Raw genomic sequence first — 26,614 nt, forward strand, 5'->3', positions numbered from 1 at the left:
ATCATCTCTACACATTTAATTGGTGCCCTAAATAAACTAGACATGATGCAGAATCACGCACTGTCATTAGACATAGTGCTCTTACTAGTTTAAGACTTGGAAAGCACTCTGGTGATTTTATAGGCATCGTGTCTGGCACTATGGTTAGCTGAAAAAGAAATCTCTATTAAATCCAAATTCTTCAGCAATTAGGTCACTCGATTTCGCTGTGAGTTTGGCCTAAAAAATAGTATCAGTAGGGCAGGGGCAGATTCATCTTTGGGGATCCCCAAGCTTGGGGGGAGACTCAATATGAAAGAAAATGTAAAATTTCAAGTAAGCTTTAGGGCTTAATGCAAGCTTGTTTCTTCAGCTTCACAGCAAACGCACCTCTACTGCAGGAACATCAATCAGGTTTCTGGTCGAGTGCCTGACGCTTGGAGTACACATTCGAAGCTCTTCTAGGCACGTACAGACCTCAGGAGCCACACACTTCACAGTTTCTGGGGTGTGTATGATCCACTGCTTGGAAGGTGAATCAGATCCTGATGAAAGCGAGGGATTCTCTGCTGAAAGCCTGGCTGTTGTTCCAAGACAGAGGCTGCAAATTGGTGGGCTGTGGGCCAGTCTCTGTCTGCAGATGGCTTGTTGTGGTAGTGTCTTGTGTTCCTGTTCAGTGTTTCTTAAAAATGTGAATTAAACCGGTCAGACTTTAAAAAAAAAACATCAAATTTCATTTAAAAAGCTGATTTCTTTTTTTTTTTCTTGTTTTTTTTTTTTTTCCTCACTTGGGAAACTGAAAGTTCCACAGTGGACTTGGACTTGACAAAATGACAGCTTCAGAGGAGGGATGTGCTTGTTGCTCCGCCCAGTCTCCACCTGGCTCTCTTCGCTTTTTATTTTCCGGCCTGACCTTGGAAACATGTGATTCATGGTGAGACCCTTGTCCTTCCAGGCCAGGCTCCTCACTTGCCTGGCCCTAGTGCTGCTCTGCCCCTGCCCTAATCTCTTTGGTCTCTGACTTGTGGTCTTTTTGATGCCCTAATGACTTTTATTTTCTTTTAGAATAGTAATCAGATGTGCAAAATTACTATTTACACCTCATTTTGTTAACTACATTGTTTTATGTGTCTTTTGCTTTTTCAGCTTGCACTTGGCCATTCTCAGATTAGTTCATAAAGAACGACATATATTTATTGTAAATATCTCAACTTTTGTGCTTGATTTCACACTTTGTATCAGCTTCTTCCCTTTTCTAAGAGTGATACATAGATTTAATTAATTTTTTTTTTGGAGATTTAATTTTTAAAAAATTATATTGGAGTAAAAAATAGCTTGGGAATTTTAGGTCTCCTGTTGACATCAGTGGGAAGTCTTGACAGCACTAGGGTTGAGAACTGTTTCTTTGGGTTGTAATCTCCTTGATGGCAGGGTTGTCATCATCCTATTACTATTACTTCATAGAACTCTCTCTTCTCCCTAGTGTAGGTATTGTAATATGTTGCAGACGGTTTTCTTGGCCATTCATTTTGGACCTTTACACTGCTTTTCACTAAATGTTGGCTTCTGCATAAACTTGGGATTTTGCATGACAAAATTTCAGAATTAAAAGGAAAAAATGTGATGGAATTTACTGGTAATTGATACCTTAAATCCTTTTTGAAAAAAAGGCTCAGTATCAATCAGTGTAGCAAGCAACAGAAACATACTGCCAATTCATAAATGATGTAGTCAGCTGACAGGCAAATACCAACTAGATTGTATACAAGAAAACTCTCAGTTTACTTGGGTGAAAAAAGTCAACAGATATTGCCCTGGCAATTTCACTGTATTTAAAGTCAAGTTTCAAAGAAGTCCTGTTTGGGGCATTAAACGTATCCTTTGAATAATCTGTGAGAACTGCAGTTTTTAAAACTCAAGTCAACTTCCAGTAATTATTTCCTTCAAATGAGCACTGCCGACAAAAGAGTTTTGTGCATGGTCAGGGTTGGCTAAGTTTAGAATAAATTTAGTGGAGTAAATGAATTTTAAAAGTAAGCTGGTGCAAAACTTGAATTTGGTTTTTATCTCTGTTAGGAGAAAAGTTTTCTTAAAATGTTGAGCTGCCTTTGATAACAGATTTTAAGTTTCTTTACCTTTTAAGTGATCTGATCTGTATTTGCCTTTGAAATCTTTTACTGCCACTTTGGTTAAGTGAATATTGTTCCACAGTGGCCTATGATCCTATCTGACCAAGTGTTTTAAAGCTTTTTGATTTTTTTTTTTTTTTTACAAAACTTCCCAAATCAAATCCTAATGAAGTTCTTTTAACCTCTAGCTAACTTTGGAATGCTTCCAAGGGTCCCTGAAACACCCCAAAGAGAGATATCAAACTAATTAGGTTCATTTGGTAGATTAAATTACATGGGAAGTATTGTCAAATGAGTAATAAGTCTTCTTAGGTTATATTAATGGGAAAATGTTATTAATATAGGTGTTCTAGAAATTATATGGAATTCTTGAAAATCTGGTATCTCCTGGTAAAATTATCAGTCATAATTCTAGTTATTAAAGTGTTGTATGTCACAGCAGTAACCAAGTTTCTTTGTCAATTGCATTGTAATCATATTTTAAAGGTGCCTTAAATCTTTTATCATTATAGACAGTTATGGTTTCACTCTGATGCTTTTACAAAAATGCTTCCTCTTCAAGAAGATTTCCAGAAAGGACTTTTTGACAAATACAGGTTTCTGACTTTCAGACCATAACACTGAACTGGGTAAGAAATTAAAGAATTCTAATGGGAAACCTGATGGCTTCATAAAACTGTTAACAGTAGGACTGAGTGAACTGGTGACTATGGCTATAATTTTTATGGTTTCTGTCTGAGAAATAATTGGTTTTAATCTGTGTTTTCCAGATATAAGGAAACCCTTCTCCTCAAGCTAATTATGACTTATAGCAGTTTGGTAAATTATACCTTTGTAAGCAGAATTGAAACATTTATCTTGCCTCTCTATCTGATCCCTCCAGAGATCGGAAACGCATAGGTTCCCGGTAGCTTTATCAGATAAATTAGGAAGGACACCTCCTAACAGGTGCAGGAATCTCAAAGTATTTGGGGACCGTGAAAAAGGAGGAATTCACCTAAATCTGTAAGACAATGTCTGTGACAAGCCGTGGGCATGACTTTCCTAGCCCTGAGAGGCCTTTTAAAAGTTCAATCTGACATAAGCGAGAGAGTGGCATGGACATATATACACTACCAAACGTAAAATAGATAGCTAGTGGGAAGCAGCTGCATAGCACAGGGAGATCAGCTCGGTGCTTTGTGACCACCTAGAGGGGTGGGTGGGATAAGGAGGGTGGGAGGGAGGGAGACGCAAGAGGGAAGAGATATGGGAACATATGTATATGTATAACTGATTCACTTTGTTATAAAGCAGAAACTAACACACCATTGTAAAGCAATTATACTCCAATAAAGATGTAAAAAAAAAGTTCAATCTGAGACTCCTTATAAAAGTTCTAGCAAACCCATTTTTTTAAAAAAAGAAAAGCCTATATGATCAATTACATTTATATAAATCATCAGGCCAAGTTTATTGAGACTAGACTGACTTTACAAATTGGTCTTAATTTGGCTATATTTGGTAGAAATAAGGGTAATTTTAGAAAAAGTTATGTTTCAGTGAATATTAAATTCTAGTTTTGTTGGGGTCTGCATTTACTGCCTAAGACTGACTTCTCAGATAGTTCCTTGCTGTCATTAATTCCTTGCTGATATTAATGTTAATATTAAATTTAACTGAGTCATTAATAGGACACTCTTAAGTCTGTTTCTGAAGCTTATATCATCTATCTTTGGATGAAGATCAGATGTCCCAAGACCTGTAACCAGGTCATTATGTGTACTGGAAAAAGACATCTTTTAAAGGACCATCTCCAACCTAGATGGAAAGACCCTTATCAGGTACTCTGCACTAGCTCATGCACAGCAAAACTGAAGGGAATTGACTCTTGGATTAATATTTTCACATAGAAAGGGCCCCTGCACTGGACTGGTCTATAGAGAGGGCTGCTGATGTCAAAATCACCTTAAAACAACGCTCAAACAGAGGAGAAACTACACTCATACCAGGATGAGAGGAAGACAACATTGGAAGTAGACAGCTGGCCTAAGATGCTGCACCTGACCCGTAAGATCATTTATTGTGTTTTCTTGACTTCTTGGACCTTTGTATAAGAATCAAATGTTTTTCTATCATGGGCATGATCCTATGCTTGTTTTAAAATTCAGTCCAGTCGTTCGGTTTGTGACCTGTGTCTCATACTTCTGGGTTACCTTGGTGGATTTCTCCTGTCCAAGGCTCTGATTGGTTGGCTCTTAGGAAATTTATTCTAAAAGAAAATTATAGTTCTGTTCAGGACACTATTGATATTACTAGGTGGGATCCCCTCACCTGGGCAATTAATACTACCTGCTCTGACCCTGGCCATAAGTATGAATTTTCTTTTACAGTCACTCAAGTTCAATCAGAGCAAGAGACAAAATTTCAGCCAAAGCCTATAACCTCCCAAAATTATGGGATGGATTTATGTGGTTAACACTAGGCTATGGTCACTTAAGTTTAAACGCTCCCTATGTTGGGTACAATTAAACCATACTAAGGATAACCAGCCTAGTGACATGAGGAAATCGGGCTGGGCGCCTTATGGACAATGCCAGTATATGATTTCCCTTAGAGGCAAGGATTGGTACAGAACAAACTAAGTCAGACAACCTGGGGATATGACTAATGGAAGCTCTCGACTTAAATTCTTACTTAGGACCTTACTAATACTGCTAGCTATGTTATTTGTATATTGCCTGTTTTACAAAACTGTTGTTTCCTGCATTATCACATGTGTGACTGAACCTCTGATAAAATGATGTCTAGGTGACTTGAAGCAGTTGACCACATATATAGTTCTATATGAGAACAGTGATTTTAATAGTGTAACTCTAGATATGGGAAGAAGCAGCAAGAGGGAATTTTTATTTCCTGGACTGTAACAGACTAGTAAGACAGGTGGTCCAGTGACTTCTGACTACTGTTAATAAGGCCTAGTCCAGTAATAGCACACTGAGTGGCCTATCAGTGAAATCCTCGCCTGACTTAGGAATGAGCATTCCTAGCACCATGGGACGAAACGGTCATGAAATGCCTCCCAAACCATGGTTGAATTTATGACCATGAGGCGGCCCTGCCAACTAAAAACTGGCACTTGCCATCTGCCTCTACAAGGATTAGGTCAGTAGCCACGGTCGTCACTGACCTTCAGCACCCCCTGAATGGAGGCCAGGGTGGAGATCAGGAATGAGCACTCTGTGCTCTGGCAGAACAGGTCTTTGGATAGTTAGATATTTTCAGGAAAATATTGTATGAGTCCAAATCTTGCATCTCCTCATATCTAGAAAAGCAGTAAAATCATTAATGGGGACATGTGCTCCTCGTGACTGGCAGCAAGCCTCTGTGAAAATGTGTGCCTGACTGCACATACCCCCGCTTTGCTAAAATCTTATATAATACCTCTCCCCCCACCTCTTTGGAGCAGTTTCTCAGAGCTATCTGAAATGCTGTCTCCTGGGCGATAGTCCTCATTTTGCCCCAAATATAACTGAACTCACAACTCTCACACTGTGCTTTTTTTTTTTTTCAGTCGACAACACACAGCCTATATAGTTGGAAAAAGAAAATATTTTTGGATATATATTTTATTTGACAGTGTTTTAGAATATCATACAGTAAACAAGATTTCTGTAAAAGTTAATTTATCCATAGTGGTGCGTTTCATAAAAATAGTTGCTCACTTACAGTCTTTCTGTGACTATTAATACATGTAATTATATTTATAGAGATACAGCTGTACAGGGTAAATTCACAGCTAACACTACACAGAAATATTATTTGGAATGGGGTTTAGATGATGTGCTGTCTTCACAGGTTATGGATTACAGCTGCATAAAGCAATTACTGCACAAGTAGTAGCTGTGAACTGTGCAAATTAGAATTTATGCAAGCGTAATCTCAATTTTTTTATCCTTTTGTAACACATGGAAAATAAAGGTCAGAGGATACAGTACCGGGACGTGCAGCTACACTACAGAAGCATTGTCCAAAACCAGATTCAATAAATTAATGGCAAACTATACTGGATCTGTAGTCCAGGGGAGAAAGAGAGTAATTGAGATTAAACCAAAAGTACTGTAAACTGCTACATGTGTTTGTGCTTTAGTTTATGATGACTAGGTTTCATTTTTGGAAATTGCTTTTACAGGCTGCAAGACTCTTCACTTGAGGCTTTCAACCATATTCTCCTCTTGTCAAACAACTAAACTACACCTATGCTTGATGGAAATTAAACAGCTGGTGCTCAGGATACTACAATTACAAAGAGAGGGAAAGAGTCAACCCAAGGAAGCTGTTACTTGTGACTGCCTGTGATGGGACCTGATCTCCCTGTTTTACTTATTTGACGTCAGGTGCAGGGAGGTAAGGCTTATTTGCATTTGAACTCCTGTAAAGGGCAGAATATGGGGAGGATGACACCTCATTCATTCAGGTCATATTAAAGAGAAACTGCCCTCTGAAACATTTGCCTTTTAATATGTGCAGCTACAAATAAGAATGCATGGATAATTAACTGAAGGTAAAATTTTACAAAGAAAGATCAAAACAGCAGAGAAGAAAGGCAATCCTTAGAGATACTAGGGTATCTACCATGGATGAGGAAGATAAACAAAGATCTAGACAAAAAAGCAAACCAAATGGAAATAAAAGGAGAAATAATAAGACATGCTAAAAAGATCCATGTTCTTTAATGAAAAGAAATGGGTCATACTAATGATTTTTTAATATCAGAGAGAGAGATTCATTGTAATCTGAGAAATACAGGAGAAATACTTTGCCTCTGCTCTATCAAAGTGAAAATGAAGTAATGGAAGACAGCAAAATGAGTGAAATGTAATGTTGCTGTCAAATAAGCTGCTAACTCTGAGACAACAGGAAGGCCTTCTCATAAAGGAACTGCAGCGTTGCCAATCTCAATTTAACAAATTGTGGTCCTTTAGTTATAAAATTCCTATTTTAGATGAAAACCAATTAAGATCTATGAGCTAAACTGCAAAATTTTGACTTATGGCAGACTGTTCCCTAGGATACAATTTTTAAAACTTTTTTTCCTACCACTGAAAATGCACAGAAACGTGATCACAGAAATGGCAGTAAAAATGGCATCACACCAATGAATTCACTAGATTTCTAATTCATCCTGCAGTATGCAGGGGACATTGCTGCTAAAACTGGTGATGGTGCCACAAGTGAGCCATGGAAACGTGTCATGGGTGAACAGTTCTGAATGTTTCAAAGAAACCTCTTAACCCCTGTCTAGATATGTCCAGAACAATTTATTTACAACTCTTCAGATTAAAAGATATAATCTTGTCTCAGTTTCAGCTTGCTCCGTGCAGTTTGATTTTTAAGGCGATATTCCAGTTTGTGATTGCTCTTAACTTGTCCAGTTTCTTGATATGTTTCTTGATATAAAGTTTGGATGACATCCAAATCCTTCATGCAGTGGGGGAATTTTGTTCTTTCTTGTTTTACTAAAGCTACACTGCACTCTCTGTGATGTTCTTCACGTTATTTTGGTTCTTCCATAGCTGCCAAAGCCCCCGCAGTGGAACTGGGAGCTTCAGGATCAGTTTGGGTCTGCCGTGGATGCCATATGGACCATGCTTGTTGACACGTGGGACTTCATGTCGGTGCTCCCAAGCCTTGGTGCCTCGTGGATTTATGCACGTGACAGTGAAAATAAATTAAAACACCATGAGACGGAACCTAAGAAGAATGGCCTGCAGGTATTGAGGCGGGGCAGTGGGCTCATCTGCCTGCGGCCGAGGCGCCGGGTTTGAGGATGCCCGGCAGCTTGTCGGAGCCTGGCACCTTCCAGGGCCCTGGCGCAACAGCAGCCTTGCGCACAGGGGTTCCCCCCGGGGGCCGCGTGCCCTGCCTGGGCCCCGCACGTGTGCCTGCCCTGCCCTCGGCCTCCCGCACACCCGCGCCGCAGCCTGGGCCCACGAACGCAGGTGCCACTCCGGGGCCTTCACGCCGGCCGAGCTCGGGGCCCACTGCCGCATGCAGCCCCTCCTTGCTGCTGGCCCGTGCTGCGTCCACTGCTGTGGGCCCGGGTGCCCTGGCCTCTGAGGAGGGCCTGCTGGCCTCAGGCTGCCCCTGGCCACCAGGCACCTCCTCGAGCCTCGGCTGCACCGCCCGCTGCGGGCTTGCCGAAAGCTCACTCTGCTCCCCGAGGCGCTGCTTCTTCTGGCTGCCGGCTGAAAGCTCCTTTGGTTTCCTAACGTCGTGTTCCCTTTTGATATCCCAAGTTGGGTCTGGGCTTATCTGGTTGTTAGGGTCGGATGGTGGGGCTGGATGTGATGGAGAGAATGGAGAGAGGACGTCCTCGAGGGAGGCGCCTACTTCCGGCAGACCTGGGGAGGCAGCAGCGGGAGAACTCCAGGAGCTGGAATCGTCTGTGGGGCAGGAAGCACAGGCGTTAGAGCCGTGCAGCACATGCTTTTCACACTCCTGCAACCTCCCTCCACATTGGGAATGAGAGAAGGCGGCCAGGGGCCACTCCTCTCAAGGTCCCAGGCCACTGCCACCCCCGCCCTCACTGCCAGGAGGGCAGCTGACCTTATCCCTGGGGATTCTGTGTTCCCCATCCTCTTTACACCACCCCTTCCCTCTTTGAGTGTTCAGGAAGGTGGTTACAAAGCTCAGGCCTAACCCATCCCATTGTCTCGGCCCCTTCTAACTTCCTGCAGTGTCATCAGGTCTGCCAGCCCTGTGTGGATATCTGACTTGGGAGCACCTGAATCAGTGGTTCTCAAACTCAAGGATACATGTGAATCACCTGGGGCAGTTTTGAAAAATACAGAGTCCTCAGCCAAGGAACTCCTCTGCATTTTTAACAGGCACCCAGGTAATTCGGAAAATGCTTGGGGGAGTAGCTTTCTCAACCAGTAGGTGTCACTCAAGACATAATTCTTAGCTACCACCAGATACAGAATTTGGATGAATTCATCTATAAAAAGGTTCATTATTCCATTCAGGGACAGAGGTGGTCAGCCAGAACAGGCTGGTGTGGAAGGATTGGAACCCTTTTGTGAGGTTTTGCCTGCAGGTGTTAGAAAGTTTTGCAGAAACTTTGACTTCCTGGATGGACACCCTTTAGGAGCTCTTTCCCATATATATATATCTCTCCAACTTTCCTTTGAGGTTATATTGTCAAACTTGTGTTCCAAGATTCAAACAGGTAATATGACGCTGCCTATAAGATGTTCAAACTTTATGGTTAAAACACAAATTATTTTATTCTGCAAGAACCTGATGTTGGTTGGAGACAAGATGGCAGAGTAAAAGGACCTTGAGCTCGCCTCCTCTCACAAGCATGCCAAAATCACAACTAACTGCTAAACAACCATTGATAAAAAAGACTGGAATCTACCAAAAAAACGATATTCTGCATCCAAAGACATAAGAAGAAACCAAGAGATGGTAGGAGGGGTGCACTCGTGATATAATCAAATCCCACATGACCCAGGTGGGTGACCCACAAACTGGAGAATGATTATATCACAAAAGTTCTCCCACCAGAGAGAGAGAGCTCTGAGCCCCATGCCAGGCTCCCCAGCCTAGAGGCCTGGCATGGGGAGGTGGAACCCCCAGAGTTGTCTTTGAAGGCCAGCAGGGCTTGAGTGCAGGAGCCCCACAGTCCTGGGGGAAATGGAGACTCCACTCTTGGAGTGCGCACACAAGGTCTTGTATGCAACGGGACCCAGGCCAAAAGGAGTAACTCCATAGGAGCTTGGGCCAGACCTACCTGCTGGTCTTGGAGAGCCTCCTGCAAAGGTGGGGGGCAGCTGTGGCTCTTTCTGGGGTCATAAAAGCTGGTGACGGACACGGCAGGGACCTATGTGAACTCTGGCTGGAGGCAGAGATTTTGGGCTCTTGGCACCAAGACCTGGTCCCCCAAACAGCCTGTAGGCTCCGGCACTGGGATGCCTCAGGGCAAACAACCAACAGGGTGGGAACACAGCCCCACCTAGCAGACAGATAACAGTCACCCAAGTCCAGGAAGCACAGAGAGTCCCATATAGGACTAACCCAAGGAGGAACATGCTGAGACACAAAGCAAAGAGAAAATATTAAAAGCAACAAGGGAAAAGCAAAAAATTACATACAAGGGAACCCCCATAAGATTATCAGTGTTTCTTCAGCAGAAACTCTACAGGCCAGAAGGGAGTGGCAGGGCATAGTTAAAGTGATGAAAGAGAAAAATCTACAACCAAGATTACTCTACCCAGCAAGGATCTCATTCAGATTTGATGGAGAAATTAAAAGCTTTACAGACAAGAAGACACTAAAAGAATTCACCACCAAACCAGCTTTACAACAGATGCTAAAGAAAATTCTCTAAGTGGAAAAGACAAGGCCACAACTAGAAAAAAAAAAAAGTACGAAATGGGAAAGCTCACTGATAAAGGCAGGAAATCATCCACACACAAATGTGATATCAACATCAGTAATTGTGAGAGGAGGAGAGCACGAATGCAGCATACTTGAAATGCACTTGAAATTAAGAGATCAGCAACTTAAACAATCGTGTATACATACAGACTGCTATATCAAAACCTTACGGTAACCACAAACGAGTCTATAATATACACACACACAAAAGGAATCCAAAGACAACGCTAAAGATAGTCATCAAATCACGAGAGCAAAAAAGGAAGAAAAAAAGACCTACAAAAACAAATCCAAACAATTAATAAAATGGCAATTAGAACGTACATATTGATAATTACCTTAAATGTAAATGGATTAAATGCTCCCACCAAAAGACATAGACTGGATGAATGGATACAAAAACAAGACATGTATATATGCTGTCTACAAGAGACCCACTTCAGACCTAGGGACACATATAGACTGAAAGTGAGGGGATGGAAAAAGATATTCCATGCAAATGGAAATCAAAAGAAAGCTGGAGTAGCAATACTCATATCAGACAAAAAAGACTGTTACAAGAGACAAGGAAGGAAACTACATAGTGATCAAGGGATCAATACAAGAAGATAGAACAATTGTAAATATATATGCGCCCAACAGAGGATCACCTCAATATATATGGCAAATGTTAAGAGACAAAGGAGAAATTGACAGTAACACAGTAATAATGGGGGATTTTAAAATCCCACTTAAATCAATAGATCATCCAGACAAAATCAATAAGGAAACGCAGGCCTTAAATGACACATTAGACCAGATCAACTAAATTGATACTTAAAGAACATTCCATGCTAAAGGAGCAGAACATAACATTCTTCTCAAGTGCACATGCAACATTCTCCAGAGTAGATCACATGCTGGGCCACAAAGGAAGTCTTGATAAGTTTAAGAAAATTGAAATCAAATGAAGCATCTTTTCCAACCACAACACTGAGTTTAGAAATTAACTTGAAGGAAAAAAAATGCACAAACACATGGAGGATAAACAATCTGCTACTAAATAACCAATGGATCACTGAAGAAATCAAAGAGGCAATCAAAAAATACCTAGACAAATGAAAATGATCCAAAACCTATGGGACACAGCAAAAGCAGTTCTAGGAGGGAGGTTTGCAGCAATACAGTCTTACCTCAAGAAACAAGAAAAATCTCAAACAATCTAACCTTACACCTAAAGGAACTAGAGAAAGAAGAACAAACAAAACCCAAAGTTAGCAGAAGGAAAGAAATCATAAAGATCAGAGCAGAAATAAATGAAAAAGAAATGAAGGAAACAATAACAAAGATCAATAAAACTCAAAGCTGGTTCTTTGAAAAGATAAACAAAATTGATAAACTTTTAGCCAGATTGATCAAGAAAAAAATGGGAGAAGACTCAAATCAAAAGTATTAGAAATGAAAAAGGAGAAGTAACAACTGACACTGCAGAAATACAAAGGCATCCTAAGAGACTACTACAAGCAACTCTATGCCAATAAAATGGACAACCTGGAAGAAATGGACAAATTCTTAGAAAGGTACACTCTCCCAAGACTGAACCAGGAAGAAATAGAAAATATGAACAAACCAATTACAAGTACTGAAATTGAATCTGTGACTAAAGAACTCCCAACAAACAAAAGTCCAGGACCAGATGGCTACACAGGCGAACCCTACCAAACATTTGGAGAAGAGGTAACTTACACCTATCCTTCTGAAACTATTTCAAAGAATTGCAGAGGAAGGAACACTTCCAAACCCATTCTATGAGGCAACCATCACCCTAATACCAAAATCAGACAAAGATTCCACCAGAAAAAGAAAATCATAGGCCAATATCACTGATGAGCATAGACGTAAATATCCTCAACAAAATCCACGAACTGAATTCAACAACACATTAAAAGGATCATACACCACGATCAAGTGGGATTTATCCCAGGGATACAAGGATTTTTCAGTACCCATGAATCAATCAGTGTGATACACCACATTAACAAATTGAAGAAAAAAAACCAGATGATCATCTCAACCGATGCAGAAAAAGCTTTTAATAAAATGCAACATCCAATTATGATTAAAAAACTCTCCAGGCTTCATAGGTGGCGCAGTGGTTGAGAGTCCGCCTGCTGATGCAGGGGACACGGGTTCGTGCCCCGGTCCGGGAAGATCCCACATACTGCAGAGTGGCTGGGCCCGTGAGCCATGGCTGCTGAGCCTGTGCGTCCGGAGCCTGTGCTCCACAACGGGAGAAGCCACAACAGTGAGAGGCCTGCGTACCACAAAAAAAAAAAAAAAAAAAAAAAACCTCTCCAGAAACTGGGCATAGAGGGAACCTACCTCAACATAATAAAGGCCATTTATGACAGGCACACAGTAAATATCATTCTCAATGGTGAAAAACTGAAAGCATTTCCTGTAAGATCAGGAACAAGACAAGGATGTCCACTCTCACCACTTTTATTCAACATAGTTTTACAAGTCCTAGCCACAGCTATCAGAGAAGAAAAAGAAATAAAGGGGATCCAAATTGGAAAAAGAGGAGTAAAGCTGTCACTGTTTGCAGATGACATGATACTATAATACCTAGAAAATCCTAAAGATGATACCAGAAAACTACTAGAGCTCATCAATGTATTTGGTAAAGTTGCAAGATACAAAATAATACACAGAAATCTGTTGCATTTCTATGCATTAACAATGAAAGATAAGAAAGAGAAACTAAGGAAACAATCCCACTTACCATTTCATCAAAAAGAATAAAATACCTAGGAATAGACCTAGGTATTTTATATAATACCTAGGAATAAAATACCTAGGAATATCTAAATAGACATTTCTCCAAAGAAGACATACAGATGGCCAATAGGCACATGAAAAGATGCTCAACATCACTATTAGAGAAATGCAGATCAAAACTACAATGCAGGGATCACCTCACGCTGGTCAGAATGGCCATCATCTAAAAGTCTACAAGCAATAAATGCTGGAGAGGGTGTGGAGAAAAGGGAATCCTTCTACACCGTTGGTGGGAATGTAAATTGGTACAGCCACTATGGAGAAGAGTATGGAGGTTCCACTGAAAAAAACTAAAAATAGAGTTACCATATCATCTGGCAGTCCCACTCATAGGCGAATATCCAGAGAAAACCATAATTCCAAAAGATACATGCACCCCAATGGTCATTGCAGCACTCTATTTACAATAGCCAAGGCATGGAAACAACGTAAGCGTCCATCATCAGATGAAAGGATGAAGAAGATGTGGTGTATATGGAATATTACTCAGCCATTAAACAAAGAAATGTTATCTGCAGCAAATGGATGGACCTAGAGATTATTATACTAAGTCAGACAGAAAAAGATAAATATGTCGATTCTATGTGGAATCTAAAAAAAACAATAAAAAATATACAAATGAGCTCATTTTCTAAACAGAAAGAGATTCACAGACATAAAAAACAAACTTATGGTTACCAAAGGTAAAAGGGGAGTGAGGGGAGAGATAAATTAGGAGGTTGGGATTAATATATACACTCTACTATATATAAAATAGACAACAAGGACCTACTGTGTAGCATAGGGAACTATACTCAATATTTTGTGATGGCCTACGGAGGAAGAGAATCTGAAGAATATATATATGTATGTAGAACGGAATCACTGTGCTGTACACCTGAAACTAACATGATATTGTAAATCAACTATACTTCAATTATAAAAATAAAATGAAAATGCTTCAATAAAAAATAATAAAAAATTAAATAACATTCATTATTGTCTTGTCTTTTAAGAAATCATTGTTCTTAATTTAATTCTCTTTAGTAGTTCTGACATTATAGTAGGCCTGGGACTAAGCTAGATGACTCTTTCTAGGAAGCCTAGTTTCAACATTTATTTGGGATTTAAGATCTAAGAAAGGATTTGCGACAATTTACAACAAAACACATACAAAATAGAATGATAAAAATGAGAAACTGTTTTGGTTTTTTTTTTTTTTTTTTTTTTTTTAAAGCAACCACCAGTCAGAAGCCAAGTAGGAGGAGGAGAGAGATGTTAGGAATCTGAGATGAGTTTAGTTACTACTCTGAGCACTAACATTGCCACTGAGGTTCTGGCCACTAAAGCAAAATTAAAGCAGAGAAATCCAATATAGTGATCCCTTAATATTTATAAGGAATATGTCCCAAGGCCTTTGGAAATCCTCAAACTTTGGAATATCACTCCAGAGTGTAATTGTTTTCCATAGAACTGCTGTATGGCCATGAGTGAAGAACAAAGACGCCACATTGATATCTGAATGCCACGTGGCAGCAAGGCTCCCTCACTAGCTAAGAGATTCAGTCCTACACACAGCATGTGATTCAAATTCCTGCCCCTATGACATGTGTCAGAAACTCGGTCTATGAATGTTAAGGGTCTACTTTGTTTAAAAGTAGAGGATTCTTACCTGTTACCCTTGACGCCAATTTATAAAGAGATAAGGAGAGGAAGAGGGTAGATAGTTCCAGTAATTCTGGCCACACAGAGAATATCAGATACTAAAAAAGTTTCTTCTTTGCTGTGAAATTTGAATGGAGTATTTAGTGCACAATGTTCTCTTCCTTCTTTCCATTATCATGTTCACTTAGTGAAAAATCCTAGAAAAGCATCAGAAGGCCTGGAACTTACTCCTGCCTTTGGCATTTACCACTCGATCTCTCTAAGCCTCAATTTCTCCCTTTATAAGGTAGAGATAGAATGTTTACCCACAGAGGTGTGGCATGCACTTCCAAAGGGAAAAGCACCTTGCAACGGGAGAGTTATGATGATTTTTCACGCATAGCTGAGCCAGATTTTTCTTCTGTGCCTCAGTGGCTGTCTACTAATGGTCTGGCCATATGAACTAGCATACATGCAGGTGAAGTTTTGAATAAGTGCAGTAAATCAGCCATTCCCATATGCTATGATTCCAAGTGTGGTTTTGCTCTATCTCAGGTATCCTTGGTTACCTCCAGGAGTATTCTGAAATCTTCAAATGCAAATGTTTTCAGTGAAAACTCAAGCATGTTCTGCTTCTGCCTGGGTTAGAGCTTTAAAATGAAATAAATGATAGAAGGTGGCAACTCCACCCATATAGGAAGATACTGCCTGAAAGGGTTAAAAGAAGTCTTCCAAAGGCCTCTGTAGAGGCCTTTTGCAGTGATAACCTCTGACTTGCACCAGGCTAATAATATTTCACATTTTAAAAGCTCTTTTCCCCCACCATGATGTCACACGTGGCAGAGACAAGTAGCTGGCCTCAAATCACTTCTGAGATATAGGGAGGTTGATATTATTCACACCAGTTTCTGAAGGAGGACTCGAAGCAGAGAGAGGTTAAGTAACTTGACCAAGATTACAAAATGGGTCAGCCAGGAGTAAAATGCTGGGTTTCCTGACTCTTTTTATTGAGAAAATTGTCCTAAGATGTCACCTTGCAAATAGGATCTAAGCAGTGAAATGGACATGCTCAGTGGCCACTGAGGAGGCCAACAGGAACTAGATCCCAGCACTGATCAGAGTATTTAGCATTTATTTGTGAACGTCTTACTTATAACGATAAACCAGAAGGTGAAATTATTCAAAATACAAAAGAATCCCTTTTATTGTAAACAAATTTTGCAAGCGTTTGTTTGTAGGTCATTAAATAATTAGTGGGAGAAACTGAAAGTTAAAATGTTTCAAGCCACTACTGATTAAGAATATTAGTCTAAAATTAAAATGAACTAGATCCTAAAGTGATCTCAAGATGGACATTTATATATGTGGTTCCACAGTTTTCAGTTTTCTGGGCAAGAATTCTCCAGTTCACTACGAGACACATGGTGTCCGCACCAGGCACGAGCCTGCAAAGCTCCTTGAAGCACAAAGGGCAGACGGCCGGCAGCCCCTTCCTCACCTTTCACCTGCCTGTCTAGGTGACATGGACTGTGGGGGCCGGGGGGAGGCCTTCTGTAACATTTCAAACTAGTTTTCATGGAATTCTGACACACAATAACCAGAAGAATTAACCACGTTCAGTTCTGATTCCTTGAAACCTTATTCTGGCCGTCGCCCATGCCCCTGCCCCCTTTTTTTTTTCTTGAATCTGGCCTGGCCACTGGCTAAAGCATGCGATCATGTTCACTTCAGAGTCCTTGCCTAGGAGGACGAGCTTCACGCATCCTTCCTGTTGGAGATGTTCTAACTAGAATTAGAAATAACAGAGACGCATCCTCGAAAGACATAATGGGCCATATGTGCCTGCTGGGATTTCTGGAGACTCTTTGTCCAAAAAACATCCCCAGGCCCAATGGCTGCAATCAGGAAAAAGCTTTTTATTCCAAGTTGGCTTCTTCCGCCTGCCCTCTCTCGTCCTTACCTGAGTGGAACTGTTCTCTTCAAGGTCACCCATGATCTTTCTGCTGTCAAATCCAGAGGACACCTCGTGGTATCACCTAGATGCTTCATCCCACCATATTTCTCACAGCTGACTGCTCCCAGAAACGAGCTGGACTCCAGACTTCTGTGCCACGCCTTTCTCCTGCTCTTTTTCTCACCCCTCTGGCTGGTCCTTCTCAGTTTATGTTATAGATGACTCTTCTTTTACCTGGCCTCTAACTGTTGGCATTCTTCACGGTCTCTCCCAAGTGTTCTCATCTACTTATGGTGCTTTTATACAACAGCTACTCCCAAATGCTTCTGCTGAGCTCTGTGCCATGGGCTCTGTGCTGATACATCCATCTGCCTACTTGGTATCTCCGCTCAGACCATTCATTGGCATCTTCAATTTAACAAGCCCCAAAAGCAAATCTTTTCTTCCCAAGTCCATTCTGCACTCTTTCCTTATTTTTCCCATCTTGGTGACTGGCACAGCCATCACTTGGAGTCATCTTTGATTCCTTTCTCTCTCTCCCCTCACAAATACAGTCCACCTGCAAGCCTTATTAGTCTCATTTTCAAATACACATGGACTCTGTCAACTCATGTTCCCCTTCACTTTCACCATGCTAGTTCAAGATACAGGGCAGTCCTGGAAGAATGCAACCCATGTGGGCCACCTGAGATAATCACACTTAAAAGAAGGCCACAGCGTGGACATATTTTGTAAACCCTTGGGGATACTGGTAAAGAAAGGAAATTCAAATCTGATTTTCCATGTTGTTCAGACAGCAGAAGTTAAGTGCAGTATACTGTAAGCCAGATACCCTCCCCTGAGTTCAGAGCCCAGGACAGCTAACCTAGTTACGACACCCAAACTCTTGTTTCTCATGTGGTCTCCCACCATTTAACCCACTCTTCTCTTTACCACTCTTGCCTGCCTCTGGTGGTTCTCCCTGCAGCATCCACAAGAATCTCTTTGAGACATAAATTCGATCATGCCATTCCTTTGCTTAAAACTTTTGGTGGATTCTCACCGCTCTTAGAGTAAAATCAAAATGATCAACATGACCCACAAAAGCCTGCATGATCTGGCCCCTGCCAGCCTCCCGAGCTTTATGTCCATCTCCTGTTCCCCATCCACACTGGTCTTGGTGCAGTTACTCAAAGGACAAGCTCATTCTCTATTGTGGGACGTACATCATTGCTGACTCCTCTGCCCAGAAGGTTCTCCCCACGGCGGTTCACATGGTGGGTTCTTTTTCATTTTTTAGGACTCTTAAGTATCACCCCAGAGAACCCCAACCCACAGTAGGATACTCTGCTCTCAACAGCATCTTGTCTTTATTTCCTCATAGTGCTTATAATTTGGAATTACACAGTTGCCTCCTCATTTGATTAACATCAGTCTCAACTAGTAGACTGCAAGTTTCATGAGGGTAGTGACCATACTGGTCTTGTTTATCACAGTGGACTTAATACCTAGCATAGTGGTTGACACAATAATATATGCTCAGTGTATACTTGAACAAATAAATCTATTTCGCAAATAGAAACGGAAGATTTGAAACCAAATGCCTTCAGAGGGAGGGTGGTGGTGAAATGATAATGCCTATTTGAAGTGGGAGAGGAAAGAAAGAAGTCTGGGCGAGGAGAGCAGAAGGAGGACTCCAGTGACAAAGTACATTGGGAAGAGTTTTCAGCTTTCATTGCTGGCACCTGGGATGCAGTAAAGTGACGTTCCAGATCCAAGTCCATCTGACTTAACAGATGTTCTTTCCCTTTGTAATCTTATCAGCCATAATGACATAATGACTTTGCTTAAAGGAGCTTCATCCCCGGGCAATCATGAATCAACATGCCAGTGAATGTGCTGATAAGATATATAGATATAGAACCTATATATCTTATGTGCCAGTGGGGGAGAGGCAAATCCCTTTCCCAAGTTAGGATCAAGTTTATTCCCCTTGCTATTATTAGCACTAGGCAGTTTGCATCTCTCCTAGAAAATAGACCAATTAATACATAATTACAAATTACATGTCATTAGTATATATGTACACACATTACACACAAACACACACACCATTATCTCTGAGTTAAAAGACATACGACCTTTTAAATTATCTCACAGGAACTTGGCAATACTGAAAAATAAAAATGCTCTTTCACTTCATATGCCCGAGATTAAAAAAAAACCTTACCTACTGTGCTTCAACAGGTTGTTTATTTTATGGAATATAATCCGAGAGACAATACCAGAGAGGTGACCCACTAGGAATAAACTACTTACTGTGGTAAATAAGTATCTGCATTACTGGTTTTCCCATCTGGCTCTTACGGCAGCAAAAATTTGTACAGGAGGGGAAAATGTAACTCAAATTAAGGAAGAGTTCACTTTATCCTATGCTGAAGGGTAAGGGAGACCCCTTGGAAGGAAGCCAGGGATTGCTGCAGGGAAAGAGGGCCTGTCTCCTGCCCCACACCTCACCTGAGAACCTTAGGGCTTCCAGCTTCGGCTGACTGGTCCCCCAAACCCTGGAAAAGAGTTCCTGCACTTCTCTCCTCCTCTCAATTAGGGCTGGGGCCTGGAGTCTAGTGGTTGCCTTTTGGATTTGTGTGTTCAGAAAAGTAATAATACTATTACCACCACTGGAATGGACTAATATTGACAACACTTAACTTGGACTGAGGTGTTTCCTAGGTACCAGGCACTCTTCTAAACCCTTGACATGTATTTACTCACCTGTAAACTTGCACATTTTACAGATGGGGGAACTGAGGCACAAAGAGTTTAAGTACCTTGTTCAAGGCTACATAGCCGGAAGGTAATGGAGCAGGGCTGCTGAATGACTTTCTGAATTGGGTGAGGTTCTACAAGCTCAGCTGAAACACTGTCAGTAGACTCCTTTGCTATCGACTATTCTGATTGAGAAATGGGGCTCATCTCTTCTAGGGCAGTATGACAGAAACTCCCATCAAAGGCACTGTCAGAGGTAGATCCATCGTTATTCCAAATGGAAACTCTGAAATGCCATTTGTGTTTGAACCTTGGACATAGGAGGACAGTTACCATAGTTAGGATGTTGATTTGTGGAAATGCTGGGCATATAGGCTGGAATCAGAGAATGATGAAATTAGATTTCTTAAGGATGGGGACAATACTATGTACTTTAAAAATATCCCTCACACTGTCACACCTTGAAGCTGAACTGAATTGAAAATACTCATACTACAATGGGAAAAAGTCTCTTCTCAAGTGGTGTTGGAAAAGTTGGATGGCCGCGTGTAAATTGATGAAGTTAGAGCACACCCTCACATCATACACAAAAATAAACTCAAAATGGCTTAAAGACTTAAATATAAGACATGACATCATAAAACTCCTAGAAGAGAACATAGGCAAAACATTCTCTGACATAAATGGTACCAATGTTTTCTTAGGTTAGTCTCCCAAGGCAATAGAAATAAAAGCAAAAATAAACAAATGGGACCTAATCAAACTTACAAGCTTTTGTACAGCAAAGGAAACCATAAACAAAACGAAAAGACAACCCATGGAATGGGAGAAAATATTTGCAAATGATGTGACCGACAAGGGCTTAATTTCCAAAATATACAAACAGCTCATACAACTCAATAACAAAAAAACAACCCGATTGAAAAATGGGCAGAAGAACTAAACAGACATTTTTCCAAAGAAGAAATACAGATGGCCAATAGGCATACAGAAAGATGCTCATCATCAATAATTATTACAGAAATGCAAATCAAAACTACAATGAGGTACCACCTCATACCGGTCAGAATGGCCATCATCAAAAACTTTACAAATAACAAATGCTGGAGAGGATGTGGAGAAAAGGGAACCCTCCTACACTGTTGGTGGGAATTTAAGTGGGTGTAGCCACTATGCAAAACAGTAGTTTTCTGAGGTTCCTCAGAAAACTAAAAATGTAATTAACACACGATCTTGCAATCCCACTCCTGGGGACATATCTAGACAAAACTCTAATTCAAAAAGACACAGGTACCCCTATGTTCATAGCAGCACTATTTACAATAGCCAAGACATGGAAAAATGTCCATTGACAAATGAATGGATAAAGAAGATGTGGTACATATATGCAATGGAGTACTACTCAGCCATAAAAAAGAACGAAATAATGCCATTTCCAGCAACATGGATGCAACTAGAGATTATCATACTAAGTGAAATAAGTCAGAAAGAGAAAGACAGGGACTTCCCTAGTGGTCCAGTGGTTAAGAATCCGCCTTCCAATGCACGGGACGCGGATTTGATCCCTGGTTGGGGAACTAAGATCCCACATGCCTCAGGGTAACTAAGCCTGCGTGCCACACACTACAGAGCCCACGTGCCCTGAAGCCTGTGTGCCACAACTAGAGAAGAGAAAACCCGCATACCACAACTAGAGAGAAGCCTGTGCATCACAACTAGAAAAGCCCGTGTGCCACAACAAAGATCCCGTGTGCCGCAACTAAGACCCAACGCAGTCAAAAATAAATAAAATAAATAATAAATAAATCTTAAAAAAAAATAAACCCACGTGCCACAACTACTGAGCCCACTCGCTTTAGAGCCTGTGTGCCACAACTAGAGAGCTTGCATGCCGCAACTAGAGAGCCGAGTGGCACAACTACTGAGCCTGCGTGCTCTGGAGCCCATGCACCACAACTAGAGAGAAGCCCACACGCCACAACTACTGAGCCTGCGCACTCTGGAGCCCATGTGCCACAACTACAGAGAAGCCTGCGCTCTGCAATGAAAGATCCCGCATGCCTCAACAAAGATCCTGCGTGCGACAACTAAGACCCAATGCAGGCAAATAAATAAAAATAAATATTTTTTTAAAAAAAGACAAATACCATATGATATCACTTATATGTGAAATCTAAAATATGACACAAACAAACCTATCTATGAAACAAACAGAATCACAGACATAGAGAACAGACTGGTGGTTGCCAAGGGGGAGGGCATTGGGGGAGGGATGGAGTGGGAGGTTGGGGTGAGCAGATGTAAGCTTTTATGTATATAGAATGGAAAAGCAGCAAGGTCCTACTGTAGAGCACAGAGAACTACATTCAATATCCTATAATAAACCATAACAGAAGAGTATTAAAAAAAAGAATGTCTGATACACTTTGCTGTACAGCAGAAAGTAACACAACATTGTAAATCAACTATACTTCAATAAAATATTAAAAAGATAAATATACGGTAATATAAAAAAATTCATACTAGATATTAGAAACACATTTTACATAAATTCCTTTACTGCTCAAATGAATAAAATTTCTGCAAAGAGATCTATGGATTTGGTAAGTGTTATTTCTTATAAAAACCATTCCTTTTGCAACCCACAGTTGACTGGGTTAGAAAATACTGAGTTGTATTGAAATATATTTTCTTCTAATTTAGAATATTATAGGAAAACATAAAAATTATTAGAGTAGATCAAAGGACAGTAATGTGAAGTCATTTGGTATTCTAAAGAAAAATCTTGTTAAGATGTGTTCAAACCATAATGGCTCATTTGGATTTGTTCAGCTATCACTAAGGTGATTGCTTTTTGTAACAAAATACAAATAAGAAAAATGTACATTTAAAAAAATTCAGAACAAAGTAATTCTTTTACTTTGCTTCTGCTCTTTCTGAAGCATTGTTTCCAACCTGGAGGCATTCTTAATGGCCTTCAAACATGTATTTGTTCCACCTTTATTACCAGAGAGATGTAAACTAGGTGTTATTCATATCAATAACTTTAAAAATTGTGACCGTATTTATTTATTGATGCTTCACATTTATACTCTTTTGAAAGCGTAATCAAAGGTGCAGCAGTAGTAAAGCTGTGGCAAACTTTACCTCCATGGCTGAGAGGGCAAATCTCAGCGCTAGGTGGGGCTATTAACAGTGGAGCTACCACTTACTGAGTGTGTCCTAAGTACCAGGAGCTGTGCCATGTGCCATATCATATATATTCTCTTTTAATCCTCACACAGTTCTAAGAAATATGGTGCCCTCATATTGAAATACCCGCATTTCACAGATGAGGAAGCTGAGGCTTAGATAAATTAAGAAATTTGCCAGGACCACTCAGCTAGTAAGTGAGATCAAGATGATTGACTACGTAATTCCAGAGCCCAAGCCCAAACTGTTACTCTATTCTAGTGCTTCCTAACCTTTTCCATATCAGGACATACATAGAAAAAGAGCTTATTTAGACAGTGCACTACAGTATACAGACAAAGACAGTCAATGTCTACAGATAACAGCCAAGTTCCTTCCTGTGTGCCCTGAGGGCTAAAGGGAGTCAGTAGCTTGGTACAACCCATCAGGGGGGTGTCATGGAGAACAGATTGGGAAACTCATTTTTTTTTTTTTTTTAAACGAGTTAAGATCTTGATAATCCAGATTGATCTGGGGATGTGGGGATGCCCAGGGATCAGTCTCAATTACCAAAGTATCTGCATTACAGGATACACGAGAAATATGTCGGTTCAAGCATGTTTTAGAAAGCAACATATTCTTCTTTTCAAATAAACTCTTAAATGAGGGCTTCCCTGGTGGCGCAGTGGTTGAGAGTCCGCCTGCCGATACAGGGGACGCAGGTTCGTGCCCCGGTTCGGGAAGATCCCACATGCCGCGGAGCGGCAGGGCCCGTGAGCCATGGCCACTGAGCCTGCGCGTCTGGAGCCTGTGCTCCGCAACGGGAGAGGCCACAACAGTGAGAGGCCCGCGTACCGCAAAAAAAAAAAAAAAAAAAAAAAAAAAAAAAAAATCTTAAATGAAAGCCCAATGTGTAAAGCAGATAAAAATGGACCGGCTTTGGTTGGCTGGGTGGGTCCGAAGTCTCTCGCATTCACCCCCAGGCCCACCTTCCGGCTCTTCTGGCCATTTCTCAGGAACCTGGAAGCTCTAACAGAACAGTTTGAAAACCACTGCACAAGAAATGGTATCTCAAAAGGCCCCCATTAAAATGCAAAACTGCCCATTTGGGGTGGGAAGAGGAGAAAGTCAGGGAAGATTTAATAGATTTTTTCTAAGTATTAGTAGCTGGGAGTTGGGCTTCAGAGAAGGGAGATAAAGCACGGGGAAGAGTAAGGGGGTGGAAATGTCTGTAGCACAGCTGGGAAGGACAGACTTCACCTTTCCAGAATTTTGCCTGAGCTGGCTGGTCACCTGGAGCCTCACGGTCGTGCTAAGTAGGAAGTGACCTCACTTGTCTTCAGGAAAGTAAGTCAGCAACTTGCGGAGAGAAGAGTGACCAGGGCAGGCCTGGCTTCAAGCCCTAGTACTGCCACTTGGTGTGAACTTAACCATTTCCAGCCTCAATTTCCCAAGGGAAATTGAGAATTGAGAATTAGGGAGTAATATCTACTCTGCTTCCCTCCCAGAAGTGTCATGATCAAATGAAATAATAAATGACATGTATATAAATGTTTATATACATGTCATCCATTAAATTTATAGTTTGAACCCAATTAAACAGCTCATGCTGCTGTCAAAAAACAACCCAATCAAAAAAATGGGTAGAAGATCTAAATAGACATTACTCCAAAGAAGACATACAGATGGCCAAAAAGCACATGAAAAGCTGCTCAACATCACTCATTATTAGAGAACTGCAAATCAAAACTACAATGAGGGATCACCTCACACCAGTTAGAATGGGCATCATCAGAAAATCTACAAACAACAAACGCTGGAGAGGGTGTGGAGAAAAGGGAACCCTCTTGCACTGTTGGTGGGAATGTAAATTGGTGCAGCCACTATGGAGAACAGTATGGTGGTTCCTTAAAAAACTGAAAATAGAACTACCATGTGATCTGGCAATCCCACTCCTGGGTGTATAGCCGGAGAAAATTATAATTCAAAAAGACACATGCACCCTAGTGTTCATTGCAGCACTATTTACAATAGCCAAGACGTGGAAGCAACCAAAATGTCCATTCACAGATGGATGGATAAAGAAGATGTGGTATATATATGAGGGAATATTACTCAGCCATAAGAAAGAATGAAATAATACCATTTGTAGCTACGTGGATGGACCTGGAGATGATCATACTCAGTGAAGTAAGTCAGACAGAGAAAGACAAATATCATGTGATATCAATTATAGGTGGAATCTAAAAATTGATACCACTGAACTAATTTACAAAACAGAATCAGATTTACAGACTTAGGAAACAAATTTATGGTGAACAAAGGGGAAGGGGCGGGGGAGGGATAAATTAGGAGGTTGGGATTAACATATACACACTAAAATATATGAAATAGATCATCAACAGGGACCTACTGTATACTACAGGGCATTCCACTCAACACTCTGTAATAACCTATATAAGAAAAGAATCCGAAAAAGAATAAACATCTATGTATAACTGAATCAAGCTGCTGTATACCTAAAACAAACCTAACATTGTAAATCAACTATACGCCAATATAAACTAAAAATTAAATTACAAAAAGAAATGCCTACTGTATTCCCCTCACCCCTCGGGGACCCTGGCTGGTGTCAGTCACATCCCTGGAGCCTGAGATGGCTTGGGTTCCAAGCCTGGACTGGCAGGCGGGTTAGGGAGCTGGGAAGGATGTGCCAGCAAAGGAGTCCCCCATGGCCTGTAGTGCCGGGTCCCGTCTGGATGGGGCCACAACCTCCAGATCCAGGCAGCCCCTCCAAAAGCTAAAACCAAGCCTACTGCACCCAGAGGATGGTGGACCCTCTGGTCTGGAAGAGCTTTGAAAAGTCAACTGGTCTCCACATCTCCTGGTGCTGGGCTTTCTACCTCCAGCCTCCTTCCTTAGAGTCGCCCCACCTACGGATGACAGCGCCCTCAGCGGAGTGCTTTTGCAGGGGTTGGGATTTGTCCGGGGTGCTGATGGGTAAGCGGGAAGAAGTGATGAGACACAAGCCCTTGGGTGTCTCTCATTTACAACCCAGGAACAGGACTTTCACCAAGCCTCTGGTTACCCCAGGAACCTGAGGTGGGCATGAAGAAATGCTGCCGCCTTGTGGCCGTTTCCCATAACAACTTTAAAACTGGTGCTTATGGGCACTTCATATTCACAAGGCCTGCGGGGTTGTAAATGACACTGGCCCTCAACAGATGTCCTGGGGTAGATAATCGAAAGAGAATTCAAAACAGGGCAGACTTTCAAGAAGCCAATTTCAAGACATAAAGTTTACTCACACTGTTTTTTTTTTAAATGCACATGAAAAGATGCTCAACATCACTCATTATTAGAAAAATGCACATCAAAACTACAATGAGGTATCACCTCGCACCAGTCAGAATGGCCATCATCAAAAAGTCTACAAACAATAAATGCTGGAGAGGGTGTGGAGAAAGGGGACACTCTTGCATTGCTGGTGGGAATGTAAATTGGTACAGTCACTATGAACAGTATAGAGGTTCCATAAAAAACTGAAAATAGAGCTACCATATGATCCAGCAATCCTACTCCTGGGTGTATAGCCGGAGAAAACTATAATTCAAAAAGACACATGCACCCCAGTGTTCATTGCTGCACTATTTACAATAGCCAAGACATGGAAGCAACCAAAATGTCCATTCACAGATGGATAAAGAAGATGTGGTATATATATATATATATATATATATATATATATATATATATATATATATATATA

At 41.0% G+C, this 26,614-nt stretch overlaps 2 protein-coding genes across 18 annotated transcripts in view; one reads left to right on the forward strand and one right to left on the reverse strand.

Annotated features, from left to right (window-relative positions):
- Nucleotides 1–6,403, forward strand: part of PHTF2 (putative homeodomain transcription factor 2) — a 160,824-nt gene extending 154,421 nt beyond the window's left edge. For 5 of the 7 annotated variants that reach the window (XR_013829764.1, XR_013829765.1, XR_013829768.1 and 2 more), the window contains 4 exons: nucleotides 353–913; nucleotides 2,621–2,737; nucleotides 4,001–4,157; nucleotides 6,280–6,403. The gene's annotated coding sequence lies outside the window, so the exon portion shown is untranslated. The remainder of the gene's footprint in view (nucleotides 1–352; nucleotides 914–2,620; nucleotides 2,738–4,000; nucleotides 4,158–6,279) is intronic. The other 2 variants (XR_013829766.1, XR_013829767.1) reach the window with 2 other exon arrangements.
- Nucleotides 6,404–7,857: 1,454 nt separating this feature from the next.
- MAGI2 (membrane associated guanylate kinase, WW and PDZ domain containing 2) overlaps nucleotides 7,858–26,614 on the reverse strand; it is a 1,347,997-nt gene continuing 1,329,240 nt past the window's right edge. For 10 of the 11 annotated variants that reach the window (XM_079931544.1, XM_079931541.1, XM_079931547.1 and 7 more), the window contains one exon: nucleotides 7,858–8,533. In XM_079931544.1, coding sequence (XP_079787670.1) covers nucleotides 7,884–8,533 — 650 coding nt within the window. In that variant the 3' untranslated portion in view covers nucleotides 7,858–7,883. The remainder of the gene's footprint in view (nucleotides 8,534–26,614) is intronic. The other variant, XM_079931551.1, reaches the window with a different exon arrangement.

The sequence above is a fragment of the Stenella coeruleoalba genome, assembly GCF_951394435.1.
Source record: "Stenella coeruleoalba genome assembly, chromosome: 9".
Lineage (NCBI taxonomy): Eukaryota > Metazoa > Chordata > Mammalia > Artiodactyla > Delphinidae > Stenella > Stenella coeruleoalba.